Source organism: Bufo bufo, chromosome 1, assembly GCF_905171765.1.
Source record: "Bufo bufo chromosome 1, aBufBuf1.1, whole genome shotgun sequence".
Taxonomy (NCBI): Eukaryota; Metazoa; Chordata; class Amphibia; order Anura; family Bufonidae; genus Bufo; species Bufo bufo.
Genome location: NC_053389.1, coordinates 458,301,299 through 458,321,664, shown reverse-complemented (window position 1 = coordinate 458,321,664; position 20,366 = coordinate 458,301,299). Strand labels below are relative to the sequence as shown.

The 20,366-nt window shown below is 42.4% G+C and overlaps 1 protein-coding gene across 1 annotated transcript in view; it reads right to left on the bottom strand.

Annotated features, from left to right (window-relative positions):
* Positions 1-20,366, bottom strand: part of LRRIQ1 (leucine rich repeats and IQ motif containing 1) — a 183,135-nt gene that overhangs the window by 108,691 nt on the left and 54,078 nt on the right. The window contains exons 11-13 of the mRNA XM_040408559.1: positions 13,500-13,627; positions 11,226-11,299; positions 10,521-10,614 (exon numbers count right to left, since the gene is read on the bottom strand). Coding sequence (XP_040264493.1) covers positions 10,521-10,614; positions 11,226-11,299; positions 13,500-13,627 — 296 coding nt within the window. The remainder of the gene's footprint in view (positions 1-10,520; positions 10,615-11,225; positions 11,300-13,499; positions 13,628-20,366) is intronic.

Genomic DNA, 20,366 nt, shown 5'->3' with positions numbered 1-20,366 from the left:
ACACACAACACTATGTGTGGAGAAAAAGAGGCACAGCACACCAACATCAAAACCTCATCCCAACTGTGAAGTATGGTGGTGGGGGGCATCATGGTTTGGGTCTGTTTTGCTGCATCAGGGCCTGGATGGATTGCTATCATCGAAGGAAAAATGAATTCCCAAGTTTATCAAGACATTTAGCAGGAGAACTTAATGCCATCTGTCCACCAGCTGAAGCTCAACAGAAGATGGGTGTTGCAACAGGACAATGACCCAAAGCATAGAAGTAAATCAGAATGGCTTAAACAGAAGAAAATACGCCTTCTGGAGTGGCCCAGTCAGAGTCCTGACCTCAACCCGATTGAGATGCTGTGGCATAACCTCAAGAAAGCGATTCACACCAGACATCCCAAGAATATTGCTGAACTGAAACAGTTCTGTGAAGAGGAATGGTCAAGAATTACTCCTGACCGTTGTGCATGTCTGATCTGCAACTACAGGAAATGTTTGGTTGAAGTTATTGCTGCCAAAGGAGGTTCAACCAGTTATTAAATCCAAGGGTTCACATACTTTTTCCCCCTGCACTGTGAATGTTTACATGGTGTGTTCAATAAAAACATGGTAAAATGTAATTCTGTGTGTGTTATTAGTTTAAGCAGACTGTGATTGTCTATTGTTGTGACATAGATGAAGATCAGATCACATTTTATGACCAATTTGTGCAGAAATCCATATCATTCCAAAGGGTTCGCATACTTTTTCTTGCAACTGTAGATAGTTAGATAACTTATATATATATATAATACAGATAGTGGGAGATAGTCAGTGTAGGTTATATCCTGATATAGTGTAGCTGATAGGTTCTGCTGTCCATACATACATGCAGACCTGCTAAAATGTGAAGTTTCACGTATTGCGCCAAAATATGCACATCATTAATTGCCGATTAGCCGTGCCAACCATTTTCTCCAGTCTCAGGAAACTTCTAGCAACTTGATAAATGTAGCAAAAGTGACCCACGCCTGTATTGCGCACGCTTTACGCGAATATTACATTGACGATTTTAGCAATCAAGAAAATAATAGCGAATTCTTGAATTCGCGAATATATGACGAATATTCTACAAGATATTCGTGAAATATCTCGAATCTGAATATTGCCCCTGCCGCTCATCACTAATGGCAACTAGGGGTCTCACTTCCACCTAACTTGCAGTCCACTGCCTGTTGTTAAGTTTAATCTGCCTCTAGTAACAGAGACATAGAAGACACTTCACAGGAAGTGGGGGCATGCCAGAGCTAGCTGTGCTCCTGAGCCTGATAGAAGCACCCTTCTACATTGCTTTTGAAGAGCAGAGAAGCTCCTGTGAGTCTGTAAGTCTGATCTCTCCCCTACTTATCAGCTTTTTGAGCTCCCTACAGGAAACAAACATAGTGGGAAGTAAGGGAAGTGAGGTTACTGCATACAGTACTGGCAGATTCCACAGAAGGGAGATGCCCCTGCTTGTGAGAGAAATGCATCTAGTTGTGCAATTAAAACAGGGAATAATATGGCTGAGGAAGACAACAGGGAACCCCAATCACACTTATGATTGTTCAATAAAGCACTGCCATCATACAAACTTTTTTAAAACTCAGGTATCTTTAAGGTCTTATGCATGTGGTGCTTTTTGTTAAATATTATCTATTAAGTAATAGTTCTAGGGAAGAATTAGGCTAGGTCTACACGACGATATTTGTCGCGCGACAATAAGTTGCGCGACAAATAGGGCGCAACATTTGTCGCGCGACATTTTGTTGCACCAATGTCGCGCGACAACTTTTATAATGGCAGTCTATGGTGTCGCACTGCAACATGCGACATGCTGCGACTGCGACGCAACAGTCGCAGAAAAATCCATCTCGATGGATTTTCTGCGACTGTTGCGTCGCAGTCGCAGCATGTTGCAGTGCGACACCATAGACTGCCATTATAAAAATTGTCGCGCGACATTGGTGCAACAAAATGTCGCGCGACAAATGTCGTCGTGTAGACCTAGCCTTAGTCTGTAATACTGAATCCGCTGGCCATATTGATGTACCTCTGTAGGAACGCATGTAGAGGTATAGTTATAGTGGGGCCTGTAGATTGCTACAGGTGCTGTATTACCTTCCAAATTAATTTAGTGAATTGTCATTTGGTATTCGTGTACTGAAAACTTTATAATATATTTTCAGCATCAATTCCTCGAAGTTCATTCAATAGAAACTATTATTCTTTACTTTCAGGGAATAGAAATCTCTCCTGTTCATTTGGTTGACACAAAAGGTACAAGGATTTCTAGAGTTGGGGTATGTCACATGCATGAATTACATGCAGATTTTGCTGCGGATTTGCCACCAATTTCATTGCAAAAACTCATGGCAAAACTTTGCAGAATAAATTGAAGTGCTGTGGATTTAAAATCCAAACCACAGGTCGATTTACACTGCAGAAGTCAATGAGATTTGTTAAAATGTCACCCACTTTGTTGCTACTTTAAAACGCAGTGAATCTGCAGAATGCAAATCCAAATCAGCGGGATGGCACCCATTGGACTGCACTAACTTATAATGGGTTCCTTGGGGTTCTGTCATACTGTCTGAGATTTTACCAGAAAAAATAGACACAAAATAGAGACAAAAAGCCCCAGAGTCTCCTATGCAGAGGTGAACCCAGCCATACACATTTCTTTCTCTGAAGAGAAATGTGTGAAACTATAGGAAGCACAATAGACTAATAAACAAAGATGCCAATAAAAAATGACAAAAAGACTTCCATATAGTTTACGCCACAATGGCTTTCAATGGAAAAAGCGCTCAGTTTTAAGGCAGATGTGGGACTGTAACGCAAGTCTCTAGCAGTCAAGTTTTAGAATTACAAGCCCTGTGCATTAACCACACAGAACCATTTTCCTTCAATTTACTGGAAAAAGGCTGTTAAGTCAAATTATTGCTCCCTAGGGAACACAGTGAAGAAGAGGGGAAATTAACAGCATCTTACATATGAGTACAGTATTAGTAACATTTATATACCCCATCTATAAAAGCAGCTTAAGAAAATCCTATGAGATTGTACTTTTACAGCCCGACATCACAATTAATCAGCATACATATGAAACCAGTAGTAGACTCCTTACTTTATGTGGTGTTTATGTGCTGATTTTCCAAAGATAACTTTTAGCTAAAGATTAGTCTGAATCTATAAAATTCCATCTACGACCATTTTCAACAGTTATTGTTGGGCTCAGATATGAATGTACTTAGAGCAGTGAAGCTGGTAAGTTTATGACATGATTTATATACACATATGTGCCTTTTTATGGTTCACCCGGGAGCCCACTGCTACTACAGATGTAGGTTATTCAGAAACGTATCACGTTCATCAGCCTGCAGTCATCGTAAGGTTATACTGGCAATACCGCTAGCAAATGCATATCATGCAAACGCACCGGCAAGCCTGACATCTGCAAGCTTCGAGACTGAACGTTATTAACCCACCGCTGCCAGCTGCAGTTCCAACTATTACGGTTCCTGCTTTTTACACCATACATGGTGTTCATGATCAATAAAAGTGGAAACGGCAAGTATATATGTAGTGGGGCAGGTTTACTAATACTCATTTTTAGATAAAGTCTAAACAGAAATGAAAAAGAAATGTAGCGCTATTGACCTCACCTTCATGGGAGGTGTCTGGAGCGCAACACCCACAACTGCCTTTTCACAGTAAAGCGGTATACTGCTGGAGGACCCTCTGGACCACTCTGCAAGCAGATGTGCTCCCGATGCAAAGCGGTTGCAGTGGATCTACGTATATACATGTAATAACACGAGGAGATGTGTTGTCTACTTTACTTCAACAGAAAGAATTGATCTCTACCACCTCGGTCCTGGATATACCCACACGCGGTTCTGCATTGGTGGGAAAAGATCCACTGCAACCCAAACTCCCTTTGTATCTCAGCAGAATCTGATGGTATCGATGAGAATAACGAGCATTTAGCACAGAGAGGACTGCAGTATGAATTACTCCATTTGAAGCCATGTTGACGTTCATGGGGCTTCATACCCATATAGGCCAACAGGGATGCAGGTTTTGTGGTATACAGTGCATATGTTTCACACACTTTTAAGCCTCTGTTCAAAAACCCATCTTTGTATTATTGATATTGCACTACTTGACTGTGTATGCGACACGTTTTAGGGTTTTGCATACTATTTGAGAATCTTTCAATTACTGTGTATAGACTATGCAGGGTTTGTTATCTGGCCAGTCATGTATAGATCACCCTTTGACTTTATTAAAAGGGCGCGCTGTTTAGGTGAGCTAACTGTGCAGTTTAAAATTGTTTTTTTTCCTGCCTGTCCAAATATGTTAAATTTTGTGATACTTTATTGAAATAAAAGGATTTCTTGATTCCTATAGAGATGTATGCTTGTGGTTCTTTATTATCCAGTTTTTCATTTCTATACTACTACATGCTGATTCACACTGGGGGGGGGGGGGGGGGGGTTTATTAAGACTGAGATGTGGAGTGATAATTGTAAGCTTAGACAGATGGTGTAAATATGCACTAGCTTTATCACAATGGCTTATGCTGGATGATACATTGTAACATGGTCTAGAAGAAGTTTACACCACCTATTAACTGACTGCATCAGGATTTTGTGCCAAAATTTTACCATAATTTGCCTACTTTTTAATAGGCCAAGTCAAAAAATTGTATAGCTCACGTGATAAATATGGTGCAAAAAGCAGGTAAGCCAGTTAGGCTGTGTTCACACCAGGTTTGTGTCCCACGTTTAACAAATACATGACATATACGTTAAACAAATGGCTCAGACTGATGCTGTAGAGGGGCATCCAACGCCATATTCTTCCATTGGAATAAATTATCCATTTGAAGTGGTTTTCCAACTTTTTTATACTGATGACCTATGCTCTGGTTCCGGGTGTCTGGACCCCCACTGATAAGCTGTTTCCCAGGGTAAGACATGCGGGTGCAGTTTTGGTTCACCAGATGCGTTTCTGAGTCTGAGTCTGACTCCTTCATCAATGGTTACCCGCATTCCTCCATCTTACCCTTCTTATACTCTTCATCTGGCTCGACTGAAAACCCGGGAATGGATATCATTCCTAATTACCCTTATTCTTTCACTTATTTGGGCTAATTATATTAAGGGCATATAGGTTAATTTCAGTCTAAATGGTTGCAGTCCATATTTTCTTTATTTACTTTGTCCATCTACCGCTAAAAAGTTTGGATTCATAGTTCATACATTGCATTTTTATTGCGGCATAATTGCGTTTATTTTGTTTTTACATGCGTTTTTCTGTGCAAAATTGCTGTTAAATCCTCCTTGTATTGGTGGACACTCCTTCTATGACAGGTAGTGGAGTATGCTAACAAAACTTGTAAAAAAAAAAATTATTTGGGTACACTAAACATAACAGGAAGCTTATATGTATAAAATTCTTTAAGATATTATTAAAAATACAAGCAGTGTTCGCTGATGTCCTGTTTGTTGTATTCAAGTATATGTTCTGTATTTATTTTCTGTATACATATTTTTGTATATATTTTCCTTGCTAGGAGATTGGGGATGGGGGCCTCCCGCCAAGGGGAGATCAGGGTGCTGGTAGTACAGCCTAACACTGATCTCCCGTTGGCCAGGGGCACCCATCCCAATTCTACAGGAAGCCGAATAGTTCAAGTTCGGCATTGAGGCCTTCAGGTAAGAGTGTATTGAATTCAAAGATGTATCTTGATTCTAGGCGGGACAATCTCATAATGTGATTTCCTCCCCTCCAATGTTCTTTCACCCTCTCAATTGCTGCAAATAATAGGCCCCTTGGATCTTGATTATGGTGTATTTTGAAGTGATTTGACAATGAATGTTTCTCATATCCATTCCTGATATTGTTGATGTGTTCTGATATTCTTTTCTTAAGTGTCCTTTTAGTTCTTCCTATATATTGTTTTCTACATGTGCACTGTATGATATAGATGACATTGGTGCTGTTACAGGTAAGGAAGTCTCTTCAAAGGAATTGATTGTTGAGCAAATTTCTCTTTTTTCCTTGGAAAAAGAGCCACCTTACAGTTGCAGCATCTTTCACATCTAAAAAACCCTTTCAATCAGAGCCAACCGCTCATCGGGTATTCCTGTTTTTTATTTCTTGGTTTGATGGAAGGTGCAATTCTCAGACCTAGATTAGGGGCTTTAGTGTATACTATAGATACTGGGCTTTTGAATCCTTTCTATTACCAATGTATATGTTAAATGTGGGACAGAAACATGATCACATCCTTCTTTGGCGCTAATTAACCCTCTAAGGACCTATGACGTAGCTGTACGTCATGGGTCCGATCCCTAAACATGGCGCCCGCTCGCACGTGCAGGGGGCGCCTTAGCCACGGGGTTTCTGCTATTTTAAATAAGTAAGGCTGATAGCATACATCTTACCTTTCAGATGCTGTGGTCAAATGTGACCACGGCATCTGCGCAGACCAGAACCAGAAGTCGCACGCTTCCGTCCCGGTGACAGCGTTCCCCGGCTGAGATCAGGGGACCTGTTACCTCGATTTAATTGACCAAAGCCTCAAGCAGGCTTCAGAGTCAATTAGATGTATATATCAATACAGGCCACAAGGTGGCAGCCTTGTATTGATATAGTGCAAATGAAGTCTTCAATGATGGCTATTTAGCCATCACTGAAAACAATGGGCAATCAAATGATTGCCAGTTATTGTCAACCAAGGTGACAAAAAAAAAAAAGTTTTTAAAAAACTAAAAGTTCAAATCACCCCACTTTCCTTAAAATAAAAATACTTAACTAATAAAAAAATAAACATCATGGGCATCGCCGCGTGCGAAAATGCCCATACTATTAAAATATAACAATATTAATGGAATACGGCAAATGGCGTAGCGAAAAAAAAATATTTTTGGTCACTTCAACTACCCAATCATTTTTTAATAAAAAGTGATCAAAAGGTCGCACACACTTAAAATTGGTATCACTGAAAAGAACAGACCGTCCCGCAAAAAATGAGCCCTCACACAGCCCCGTACACATAGCTACAAAAAGTTATCGGGGTCAAAATATGGTTATGAAAAAAAAAAAGTTTTCCCTCAAAGGTTTATTATTATTTTTTCAGTATTAAAAAGCAAGAAAAATTATTCAAGTGTGGTATCATTGGAACCATACTGACCTGGAAAATGAAGATAACAGGTCAATTTTACCGCATAGTGTACAGTGTAAAAAAAAAAAAAAAAAAAAAAAAAATTATCAGAATTGCATTTATTTCCCAATTCTACCCCATTTGGAATTTTTTTCCCGCTCCCTACTACATGGTATGCGAACGTAAATGGTGTCATTAGAAAGTACAACTTGTCCCGCAAAAAATAAGCCCTCATAAGGCTATGTGAATGGAAAAATAAAAAAGTTAGGACTATGGGAAGGCGGGGAGTGAAAAACAAAAATGCGAAAGGGTCCTTAAGGGGTTAAAGGGGTTGTCTGACTTCACTAAGTGGCATTTATCATGTAGGTAAAGTTAATACAAGGCACTTACTAATGTATTGTGATTATACATATTGCTTCCTTTGCTGGCTGGACTTTGCTGGCTCCTTTCCAGGGGTTATGACCACCTTGCAATCCATCAGTGGTGGTCTAGAAAAAAGTGTCAGCCTCTCTGGTGCGAAGCTGGGCTTTTATGGTGGTCATAACCATGGAAACGAGCAGTGTACAGTATAATGTGATGGAAAAATGAATTCAGCCAGCAAAGGAGGTACTGTGGAGAATCCCAATACATTAGTAAGTGTTTTGTATTAACTTTATCTACATGATAAATGCCATTTGCTGAAGTGAGAAAACGTCTTTAAGCCAGAATTCTAGTTCATTTTGCTTAGAAAGTCTCAAAAGGGGAGGTGTATTAAGCTTCTCCGCCAGTTTTCTGGCATATAAAAGTCCCAATTTGCACCACAATATGTGACTTTCCCCCCTTTTCTGACACTCTTGCCACTTTAGTAAAAACTGGGCGAGGTGTGGACAGGAGGAGTGAGAATTCTGCAGCCCAACAAATATGACAATATGTGAACCAGAACCATTGGAAATTCTAGTTCATCTCCTGGCTGGAGTAAATTTCATTCCTGAAGCACAGGCAGCCAAAATGCACAATCTGCATATCCTTTATCCCACTGCATGGCCTATTTAACACCGGTTCGGCACTCTCCACAAGGAGAAATAGTACTCTCCAAAACTTACCGGCTTGCAAGGTGCAGTTGTTTCAGCAGTGGGTGTGAACCTCCTGTACCAGTCAACTGGTTTGAATGTGGTCTCACGCTAAGGGCGTTATCCTGACAGTACTCCGGTATTCATTCTTTAACCCCGGTACGTGGATCTGGACTGCACTGCAGGGAAGCCACCAGGCTGCTACCCTCTGAGAAAGGTTTAATGTGGTTGGCGGCTGACCCACAGGCACTGAAGGGTCAGGCAATAAGCATAGTCACAATACGGGCTGAGATCAGGGCAGGACAAGTACTAATGTAACCATAAGACAGATTCAAAGTCATGGCAGGTGGCTTAGGAGCAATATGAGGAACAGGCAAAAATCAAGGCAGGCGGTGTGGAGTCAGAGTTGGTTGTCAGGCAGAAATTTGGTACACAGGTAGTCAGACAGGATATAACACCTTCGCAGGTATACTAGACACCAGAAACCTAAAGCTCAGGCACTCTCCCACTGTGGAAGGTGCCTTATATACACTGGGGTGGCTAGCCATAGGCTGGGAAAGGATTTAAAATGTGTGTGCACTGGCCCTTTAAGAGGATGGGAGAGAGCATGCAAGCGTAGGAAATCAGGAGATCTCAGCAACAGGCAAGGCACATAGGCAGCAGCCTGCAGAAGGCATTATATGTGCCGATGGCTGAGACTGCCACCAGCTAAGGGTACTTTCACACTTGCGGCAGGGGATTCCGGCAGGCAGTTCCGTTGCCGGAACTGCCTGCCGGATCCGGACGCAAATGGATGCATTTGTGAGACGGATCCGGATGCGGATCCATCTCACAAATGCACTGCAATACCGAATCCGTCTTTCCGGTTGTCATCCAGAAAAACGGATCCGGTATTTCTTTTTTTCTCATTTTTAAAGCTCTGCGCATGCGCAGGCTGCAAAACCAGATCCGTTTTGCCGGAACACTTGTGTCCGGATCCGGCATTAATGCATTTCAATGGATCTGGCATTCCAGCAAGTGTTCAGGATTTTTGGCCGGAGAGAAAACTGCAGCATGCTGCAATATTTTCTCCGGCCAAAAAACGTAAGAGGGACTGAACTCTCCATTCAGAATGCATTAGGATAAAACTGATCATTTTTTTTTTTTCGGTATTGAGCCCCTGTGACGGAACTCAATACTGGAAAACAAAAGCGCTAGTGTGAAAGTGCTCTAAGAGAAGAGTGTGGACTAGGATAGGGGCGCATGCGTTAGTGCAGCTCCCGTGCCTGTAGGGAACGGCGAGGCAGCGGTGGACATGGGACAGCAGTTATGTTCTCAAGCAGTGGGTGGAGTGTTCATACAGGGAGACTAAACTTTACACCAATCAAAAGTTTAAGTGTAAAGTTCTACAATTTTCAATTAAATAAATGGTTCCAACTCCCTTACTTTTGTCTTGTCAATTACAATGTACTACTTAGGTAATGGGGGAACTATTTCTACCATTCGTGGCACTTCCGGGTGCCTCACACATTTGCTTACAATTTGTTAATCTATGCCTAGAGCACTACGTTTTTATTATAGTGCAAATTCGATCCCATCAAAATATAGGAAAAAGACCAAAAACTGCTATCTCCCTGCATCACTGCTACCTGAAAACGTCTACATGCAGGTCATAAAGTAATGGCTGTAATGATATACCCTCAAATATTAAACAAAAACAAAACATTAAGCAAAACCCACAATTCCCCAGGAATATCTCTTTAACCAATGGATTATATAAGTGAAATTTGTGGAACTCATAGCCCTCATTTAAAATACATCATATCTTCAAATCAAATTTTACTTAATACAGTATATTTCTAAAAAGCATTCTTTTACATTAATGAAATACTAAAATGGGTTTAGCCTTCACTCATCTCTGGGCCTTATCTGACTAAATGTCAAGTTAGTAGCATCAAGAAGTATGAAGTAATAAAAAAAAAAACTGTCTAGATGAAGAAACTGGAAGATACACCATCTGGCACCATCTGCTGGTGACGAGGAGGATTACAAGCAAGTGAAATTCCTGCTTTTGCAGTCCAAGTGAAAAGAAGTGATTATGGGGACATCTGCTGGTCACGTTGTAAAACATAAAACATCAATATTCTATTTTTATGTCCCAATCACAATGAAATACAGTCAAATAGTGCAATACTAACAGCAAGACATTACAATGGGAAATACTGTCAAGATTTTTTCCTACGACAAAGAAAACACAGAAAACTGATAAATAACATAATATATTTTGTATTTTGCGTTAATTAGCTCACCTCCAATTCTGTTCTTGGAGAAATGGATTCCTACTAATAGAAAGTTTTCTTAAATGCATACATCCTTCCAGCCACTGGGATACAGTATGTAACGCTAGAAAATAAAAGGCAATATATAAATACGGCCTGCACGGAGGATCGATAGTAGCACTGCTGTCCTGCAGCCGTGGGGTTCTCCCACAAACAGGAATAATCTGCATGAAGTTTAGCACGCCACTCCAGTTTTCTCCATAATAAAAACTGTGGTAGGTGAAGACTTTGGGGGAGATTTATCATTTCTCTGCACCTTTTTGGCAAAATTTTACGCAACTTGCGAGTGGTATTTCCGCACTGCCCCAGTCGCTTTCTGAAAAAGGGGGAGTAACAAAGGTGGGGAGAAGGCAGGGCCAGACGCATTTATCTTCATTCGTGAGCTGCTGTCGATTTCATTCTGGCGCACGTACTGCGGGAGGATGCGACAAATATTTAACGAGGCCCATGTCTTGTCATAAATTAGTCGCATTCTCAGGCAGCGAAGTTTCAAAGACCAGTGTAAAATGCCAGTCTTTGATAAATCTCCCGCTTTGATCCTAGTGTTAGTATATCAGAAAACAGGATTTTAAACTTGCAATCCCAGTAAATTGCTGTGAAATGCGCAAACACTATATAAACAATGGGAATTGAATCCATGAAATAAAAATCACTAAAAGTCCTTTCTTAACGTACCCGATAAGCAGTTGCTAGTTAGATTCAATTCTTCAAGTGAGATAAAAGTATTGAATGATGCGAGGTGAGTTATGCTGCAATAAAGAGAACATAGATTGTTTCATGTAATACTAAGGCCTCATGCACACGACCGTTGTTGTGTTCCGTTCCGCAAAATGGGGTTCCGTTGTTCCGTGATCCGTTTCCGTTTTTGTTTCCGTGTGTCTTCCTTTATTTTTGGAGGATCACCAGACATGAAGGAAAGTAAAAAAAAAATCTAAGACAGGTTTGCCATGCAAATGATAGGAAAAAAAACGGACACGAACGCGGATGACAATCTTGTGTGCCTCCGTGTTTTTTAGCGGTCCCATTGACTTGAATGGGTCCGCAAACCATTTTCCGCAAAAATAATAGGACAGGTTATATTTTTCTTGACGGACTGGAACCACGGATCACGGACGACAAACGGTGCATCAGCCAAGTTTTCAACGGACCCATTGAAAGTCAATAGGTCAGCAGAAAATCACGAAAAACAGCACAACGGACATGGAATAAAACAACGGTCGTGTGCATGAGGCCTTAAACCATGATAATATAACGGTGTTCAAAGTAAAGGACATACATTTCAGTATGCAATAAAGTACAGCTCTATAACATAAAATTACTGACTGTGAGCAAAGTCTTCATTGGCTGCTCTTTACTTAGATTTCATTCATTTTTTATGTTTCATTTTAACTTTTATTTCTTTCATTTTTAACTTTAGGTGAATTTAGAAAAAAAACTTCCCTTCCCCGTACTGTGGCTAGCTGCATTGCTTCCTCTGTTTAGAACATCAGGTGGTGATGTGATGTCCATAGTGATATCACGACATAGCAGTGGTCAATGACAGCATTGGCCTGTGGCTGAGTTGTGCCAAGACTGGCAGCATGAATACTTAAAGTGGCGCTACTGAGATTATCACATGACTTCCCAGCAGTCTAAAGAAGGGGACCAGTGGTGCCCTGCTATTTTCCTTTTTAGTTGAAATATTTAATTTTTCTGCTTGGGACATAGTTTTCTAAACTTCACCTGAAAACCCGGAAAAATGTAAGGCTACTTTCACACTCGCGTTTTGGCAGATCCGTCATGGATCTGCAAAAACAGATCTGTTACAATAATACAACCACATGCATCCGTCATGAACGGATCCGTTTGTATTATCTGTAACATAGCCAAGACGGATCCGTCATGAACTCCATTGAAAGTCAATGGGAGACGGATCCGTTTTCTATTGTGCCAGATTGTGTCAGAGAAAACGGATCCGACCCATTGACTTACAATGTGTGCCAGGACTTACACTGTGTGCCAGGTAGCGTTTTGGTGTCCGCCTACAGTGCGGAATGGAGACTGATCGGAGGCAAACTGATGCATTCAGAATGCATTAGGGCAAAACTGGTCCGTTTTGGACCGCTTGTGAGAGCCCATGACGGATCTCACAAATGGAAAGCCAAAACGCGAGTGTGAAAGTAGCCTAAGTCTAAATGATGATCAGTACAGCTGAAAAATATGGAAATCTCTCACCAAAAGTCAATATCCAGTGCTGACTAGTCCATTGCTCATGAAGTCTCAGTGCATTGTCGGGAGATCTTTTAACTACTGTAGATTTTTGAGGCTACTTTCACACCTGCGTTCGGTGCGGATCCGTCTTGTATCTGCACAGACGGATCCGCACCAATAATGCAAACACTTGTATCCATTCAGAACGGAGTCATTTGCATTTTTCTTTTAAAAAAAAGTCTAAGTCAAAACGGATCCATCCTGACTTACATTGAAAGTCAATAGGGGACGGATACGTTTTCAATTGCACTATATTGTGTCAGTGAAAACGGATCCATCCCCATTGACTTACATTGTAAGTCAGGACGGATCCATTTGGCTCCGCATCGTCAGACGGACACCAAAATGCTGCAAGCAGCTTTTTGGTGTGCGCCTCCAGAGCAGAATGGAGGCGCAACGGAGGCAAACTGATGCATTCTGAGCGGATCCTTATCCATTCAGAATGCACTGGGGCTGAACTGATCCGTTTTGGGCCGCTTGTGAGAGCCAGAAACGCCAGTGTGAAAGTAGCCTTACAAAACTGTTTATTCTTCTTTGTTGCAACAGCTCTATCCCTTGCTCCCACCGAAATGTTAAAGATTTCTTCTACATAATGCTGTGACTACTTTTATATTACCAGTTCTATAAAACCCGCATTACTACATGTCCAGAAAATAATTGCCTATCTCTGGCTAACATGAAATAAGAGGTGATTTTTACCTGTTGTGTGATGCTGAGAAAACTTGCAACAAAGGTAACCAAAATGACGACAACTCTGTCAGCGTTGTTAAGTTATTGTCATCCAGATATAACTCTCTCATGAGAACATGATTATCCAGCCGAGGAATCTGGAAACAAAGAAAAAGATACCTGTCTGCCAAGTGTCCACCTTCACAAGTACTTTTGTTTTATTGTGTCAACGCATCTAAAATAAAGCAACTTTGCAATAAGTCTTGATTCAAAATGTCCCTTCATTCTGTGTATGAAACTCTATGAGTCTCCACGATAACAGACAACAACAAAAAAAATATAATACGTAGTCTGCGCCTTTCATTCATGAATCCCCTAAATCTTTGTAATACAGTCAGGTCCATAAATATTGGGACTCCCACACAATTCGAACATTTTTGGCTCTATACACCACCACAATGGATTTGAAATGAAACGAACAAGATGTGCTTTAACTGCAGACTGTCAGCTTTAATTTGAGGGTATTTACATCCAAATCAGGTGAACGGTGCAGGAATTACAACAGTTTGCATATGTGCCTCCCACTTGTTCAGGGACCAAAAGTAATGGGACAGAATAATAATCATAAATCAAACTTTTACTTTTTAATACTTGGTTGCAAATCCTTTGCAGTCAATTACAGCCTGAAGTCTGGAACACATAGACATCACCAGATGCTGGCTTTCATCCCTGGTGATGCTCTGCCAGGCCTCTACTGCAACTGTCTTCAGTTCCTGCTTGTTCTTGGGGCATTTTCCCTTCAGTTTTGTCTTCAGCAAGTGAAATGCAGCATGTTCAATCAGATTCAGGTCAGGTGAGTGACTTGGCCATTGCAGAACATTCCACTTCTTTCCCTTAAAAAACTCTTTGGTTGCTTTTGCAGTATGCTTTGGGTCATTGTCCATCTGCACTGTGAAGCGCCGTCCAATGAGTTCTGAAGCATTTAGCTGAATATGAGCAGATAATATTGCCCGAAACACTTCAGAATTCATCCTGCTGCAGTCACATCATTAATAAATACAAGAGAACCAGTTCCATTGGCAGCCATACATGCCCACGCCATGACACTACCACCACCATGCTTCACTGATGAGGTGGTATGCTTAGGATCATGAGCAGTTCCTTTCCTTCTCCATACTCTACTCTTCCCATCACTCTGGTACAAGTTGATAATGGTCTCATCTGTCCATAGGATGTTGTTCCAGAACTGTGAAGGCTTTTTTAGATGTCGTTTGGCAAACTCTAATCTGGCCTTCCTGTTTTTGAGGCTCACCAATGGTTTACATCTTGTGGTGAACCCTCTGTATTCACTCTGTCAAAGTCAACAATCAAGAGAAGACTTCACCAGACATATACCTACCTCCTGGAGAGTGTTCTTGATCTGGTCAACTGTTTTCTTCACCAGGGAAAGAATTCTTCGGTCATCCACCACAGTGGTTTTCCGTGGTCTTCCAGGTCTTTTGGTGTTGCTGAGCTCACCGATGTTCCTTCTTTTTAAGAATGTTCCAAACAGTTGTTTTGGCCACGCCTAATGTTTTTGCTATCTCTCTGATGGGTTTGTTTTGTTTTTTCAGCCTAATGATGGATTGCTTTACTGATAGTGACAGCTCTTTGGATCTCATCTTGAGAGTTGACAGCCACAGATTCCAAATGCAAATAGCACACTTGAAATGAACTCTGGACCTTTTATCTGCTCATTGTAATTGGGATAATGAGGGAATAACACACACCTGGCCATGGAACAGCTGAGAAGCCAATTGTCCCATTACTTTTGGTTCCTTAACAAGTGGGAGGCACATATGCAAACTGTTGTAATTCCTACACCGTTCACCTGATTTGGATGTAAATACCCTCAAATTAAAGCTGACAGTCTGCAGTTAAAGCACATCTTGTTCATTTTATTTCAAATCCATAGAAATTTTAGAATTTTGTTGATGTCCCAATATTTATGGACGTGACTGCATATCGAATGTATGTTAACAGAAGACTGGGAGCAGATGGAAGAAAGTATATCTGCAAGATCAGATTATACAAGATTTTTTGTCTGTTACCATGGAGATGCATTGGTTTGCAAGGATCTGAAGACCCACATTTTTTAATTAAGACCAAAATGAAAAAAAATTCCAAATGGGGTGGAATTCTAAAAAACACACAGTTCCGCCAAAGTTCTACGTTTTTTTTTTTTTTATCTTACAACATTTCCTATGCGGTAAAACTGACCTGCTACTTTCATTCTTCGGATGAGTACGATTACAACAATATCACATTGCCATATTCTGACCACCATAACTTATTTTTATGTTACGGAGCTGTGAGAGGGCTTAATTTTTGTAGGGTGATCTGTACTTTTCATTAATACCATTTTGGGGTGTGGATGACTTTTTGATCACTTTTTATTACACTTTTGTGGGAGATGAAGCGACCAAAAAATGGCGAGTTGTCCATTTTGGCTTTTTTCCCGTTTTGATATTTGCCATATGGAATAAATATTTTAATAGAATTAGTGTTTTCGCACATGGTGATGCCCATGATGATTATTTTTTTAATTATGTATTTTTATATTAATTATGACAGCTATCTATGTATACACGTGTACACAGAGAATTCAATCAATCACTGATAACACCTCCCCTGTGTACAACTATCAGTGACTGACAGCTATCTATGTATACCCACTTACACAGAGAATACTATTAAACACAGATAACACCTCTCACATGTACAACTATCAGTGACTGACAGCTATCTATGTATACATAATTACACAGATAATTTCATCAATCACTGATAATACCTCTGCCGTATACAACTATCAGTGACTGACTACTATATATGTATACACACTTACACAGAGAATACTGGCACTGATAACACCTCCCCTGTGTACAATTATCAGTGACTGACAGCTATTTATGTATACCCACTTACACAGAGAATGCTATCAATCACTGATAACACCTCTCACATGTACAATTATCAGTGACTGACAGCTATCTATGTATACATAATTACACAGATAATTTCATCAATCACTGATAATTCCTCTGCCGTATACAACTATCAGTGACTGACAGCTATCTATGTATACACACTTACAGAGAATGCTATCAATCACTGATAACACCTCCCACATGCACAAATATCAGTAACTGACAGCTATCCATATATACTGTGGGGATTCGCTCTGGTAGTTAGGACTAGCGGATGCAGGATAGAGGCAAAGTACACAGTTCTTGAAACAAACAGCGGTGTTTATTCACACATTGGTGTATAACAAAATGCAGATAAGGTGTATCACAAAACGCAGGTGGCTTGGTGTTTGTTCACACACAAGGAAAGTCCATAAACAATAAAAGTCACCCTTTCTCCTGGATGTTAATTCACACCCTGTTAGCAGTTCAGCCTCATCAAGTCCATAGGTGGCCTGTTTGCCTTTAGAGGGCCTGTCATCCAGCCTGGCTCAAACCTCAAATCCCAGCACACCCGGCTCTTACTTCACCGAGGCCAGGAACCTCGATGACACATACCTTCCATCCATAATGATTCCAGGTACCTTCTTACATACCCACCGCCACTTTGTTCAACCCTGAGGGGGTGAACACCTGCAATGCAGTGTACCCAGGACAGGGCATCTGTGTTTCCCTGCAACCGGCCTGCCCTGTGTTCCATAGAATGCTTAAAGTTCTGTAAGGACAGGAACCACCTGGTGACTCGGGCATTTCTCTCTTTGGCCTGTCTCATCCACTTGAGAGGGGAGTGGTCAGTCACCAGGCGGAACTTTTTCCCCAACAAATAGTAGCAGAGAGACTAGAGTGCCCACTTGATAGCCAGGCACTCTCTCTCCACTATACTATACCTGGTTTCGGCTGGGGTGAGCTTGCGGCTTAAAAAGACAACGGGATTTTCCTCCCCATTGACTTCCTGAGAGAGTACAGCACCAAGGCCTACTTCGGAGGCATCTGTCTGTACCACGAACTCCCTATAGAAGTCGGGCGTCACCAAAACCGGTGACTCGCACAGGGCCGATTTCAAAGTGGAAAAAGACTCTTTTGTCCACTCATCCCAGCGAATCATCACTGATTTTCGTCCCTTCAAGAGCTCTGTCAAGGGCGCGGCTATAGTGGCAAAGTGGGGAACAAATCTCATGTAATAGCCTATCATTCATAGGAACGACTTTACTTGTTTAGTGGTGACAGGTCGGGGCCAATTTCTTATCGCCTCTATTTTGTTTACTTGGGGTTTGATCACTCCGCGCCCAATGACATACCCCAGGTATTTTGTCTCCTCCAACCCCATCGCACATTTTTTGGGGTTAGAGGTTAGTCCAGCTTTTCGAAGGGGGTCTACTATAGCCTGCACTTTGGGCAGGTGACTTTCCCAGTCGGTACTGTGGATGACAATATCGTCCCGGTAAGCTGAAGCGTACCAACGATGTGGTCGCAGCACAATATCCATTAGCCTTTGGAAAGTGGCGGGGGTGCCATGCAGACCAAAGGGTAACATCTTATACTGGTACAGCCCCTCCGGTGTAATGAAGGCCATTTTCTCTTTGGCAGCCTGCGTTAAGGGTACATGCCAGTACCCTTTGGTGAGGTCCAAAAGAGAAAAATACCGGGCTTGTCCTAACCTCTCAATCAGCTCGTCTACCCGGAGCATGGGATACGCGTCGAACTTAGATACCTCGTTTAATTTTCGAAAATCGTTACAAAACTGCAACGTCCCATCCGGTTTGGGTATCAGTACTATAGGGCTGGCCCACTCACTTCTAGACTCCTCGAAAATGTCTGGTTGAAGCATTAGTTGTACTTCCTCAAAGATGGCCTGTCGCCGAGCCTCTGGTACCCGGTATGGTTTCAACTGGATTTTGGCTTGAGGCTCAGTGACAATGTCATGCTGGATTATGGACGTGCGTCCAGGGAGGTCTGAGAACACATCCGTGTTCCTGCTGACAAACTCCCTGGCCTCCTGAGTCTGTTTAGAGGAGAGGCTGTCAGCAATCTTCACTGTGTCAACCGCTTCCCTTACATCAGACTTTAGGGTCCGGGACATCTCCCACTAGAAAAAAATCGGCCGCGGGCTATCGTCAGTACTGGTCTCGCTATCCTTCCACGGTTTGAGTAAATTCACATGGTACACCTGCTCCGACTTCCGCCGCCCTGGCTGGTGTACCTTGTAGTTTACTTCTCCAACCTTTTCGAGTACCTTGTAGGGTCCCTACCACATAGCCAGTAACTTACTGTCCACTGTCCGTAACAGAAGCAAAACCTGATCTCCCGGGTTAAAGATCCAGACCCGAGCCTGCTGATTATACACCCGACTTTGAGCTCGCTGAGCTGCCTTCATATGTTCCTTTACCAGCGGCAACATGGTTTCCATACGTTCCTGCATCTGGGTGACATATTCAACAACACTTTTATATGGTGTGGGTTGTTGCTCCCACACCTCTTTGGCTATGTCCAACAGACCACGTAGATGTCTGCCATATAGTGGTTCGAAGGGCGAGAACCCAGTAGAGGCCTCGGGCACTTCTCGCACTGTGAACATAAGATAGGGCAGAAGCACGTCCCAGTCCTTTCCATCCTTAGCTACTACTCGTTTTAACAAAGTTTTTAATGTTTGAGTAAACCTTTCTACTAGGCCGTCAGTTTGCGGGTGATAGACGGATGTCCGTATCTGTTTGATATTCAGGAACTTACCGAGCTCCCGCATGACCTTGGACATAAAAGGAGTCCCCTGGTCAGTCAGAACCTCTTTGGGTATCCCCAATCAGTAAAACATCTCCATTAACTCCTTTGCTATGAGTTTGGCCGATGTATGTCGCAGTGGCACCGCCTCCGGGTACCGAGTGGCGTAGTCCAGGATGACCAAGATGTGTTGGTGCCCCCTAGCGGACTTCGGTAATGGGCCTACGAGATCCATAGCGATTCTCTCAAATGGTACCTCGATAATTGGGAGGGGCACTAAGGGACTGCGGAACAGGTGCTGGGGGCTAGTGGTTTGGCAGGTCGGGCAAGACTTACAAAAGTCATCCACCTCTCTAAAGACACTGGGCCAGTAAAACCGTTGTAGTAAACAGTCCTGTGTCTTCTGCAGTCCCAGATGACCCCAGAGAACATGTTGGTGGGCTAACTCTAACATGAGTTTTTGATAGGCCCCGGGCACCACTAATTGTTCAACAGGTTCACCCCGCAGCTGGTTTACCCAATATAGCATATTCTGAGAGGAGCACAAAACGGGGAAACATCAACTCGGCTTCAGGTTGTTGGGGTACTTCATCAAGTATTACCACATTCTCCCAGGCCAGGGATAGGGTTGGGTCTCGTTGTTGGGCTGTAACAAAATACTCTCCGGAGACGTTGACGGAGATGTTGAGGTCTGCCAACCCAGGACTCGGTGGCAACTCCTCCACGTCTCCCACCATTACCCTACACGGGGTTGTCTCCCCCTCTTCCACCAAAATGGTGGTCACCCCTATTGCTGGCTCTTCGGCCTCAGGTTCCCAGGGTTCTGGTCGTCCCCCTGAACAAGGCCAATCTCCTGGGCTTATTCCTGTCTCAGGGGTATCCTTAACTCTCACAACCGGCCATAGGGCAGGGAAACCTGGAAAGTCTCTCCCTATTATGAGTTCATAGTGGAGATTTGTGGTGACTGCCACTTCGTGGGTCAACCTGCCGGCCACCGTGGTTAGAGACACCAGCGCGGTGGGTTAGTCTTTCAAGTCTCCATGTATACACATCACCCCAACTTTCCAGTCAGTATACTCAGCGGACCGCACCAGGGTAGCCCTTACCAGGGTCACCAAGCTCCCGGAGTCCAGCAGCTCCTCCGCTTAAGTGTCTCCCACTTCCAACTGGCACA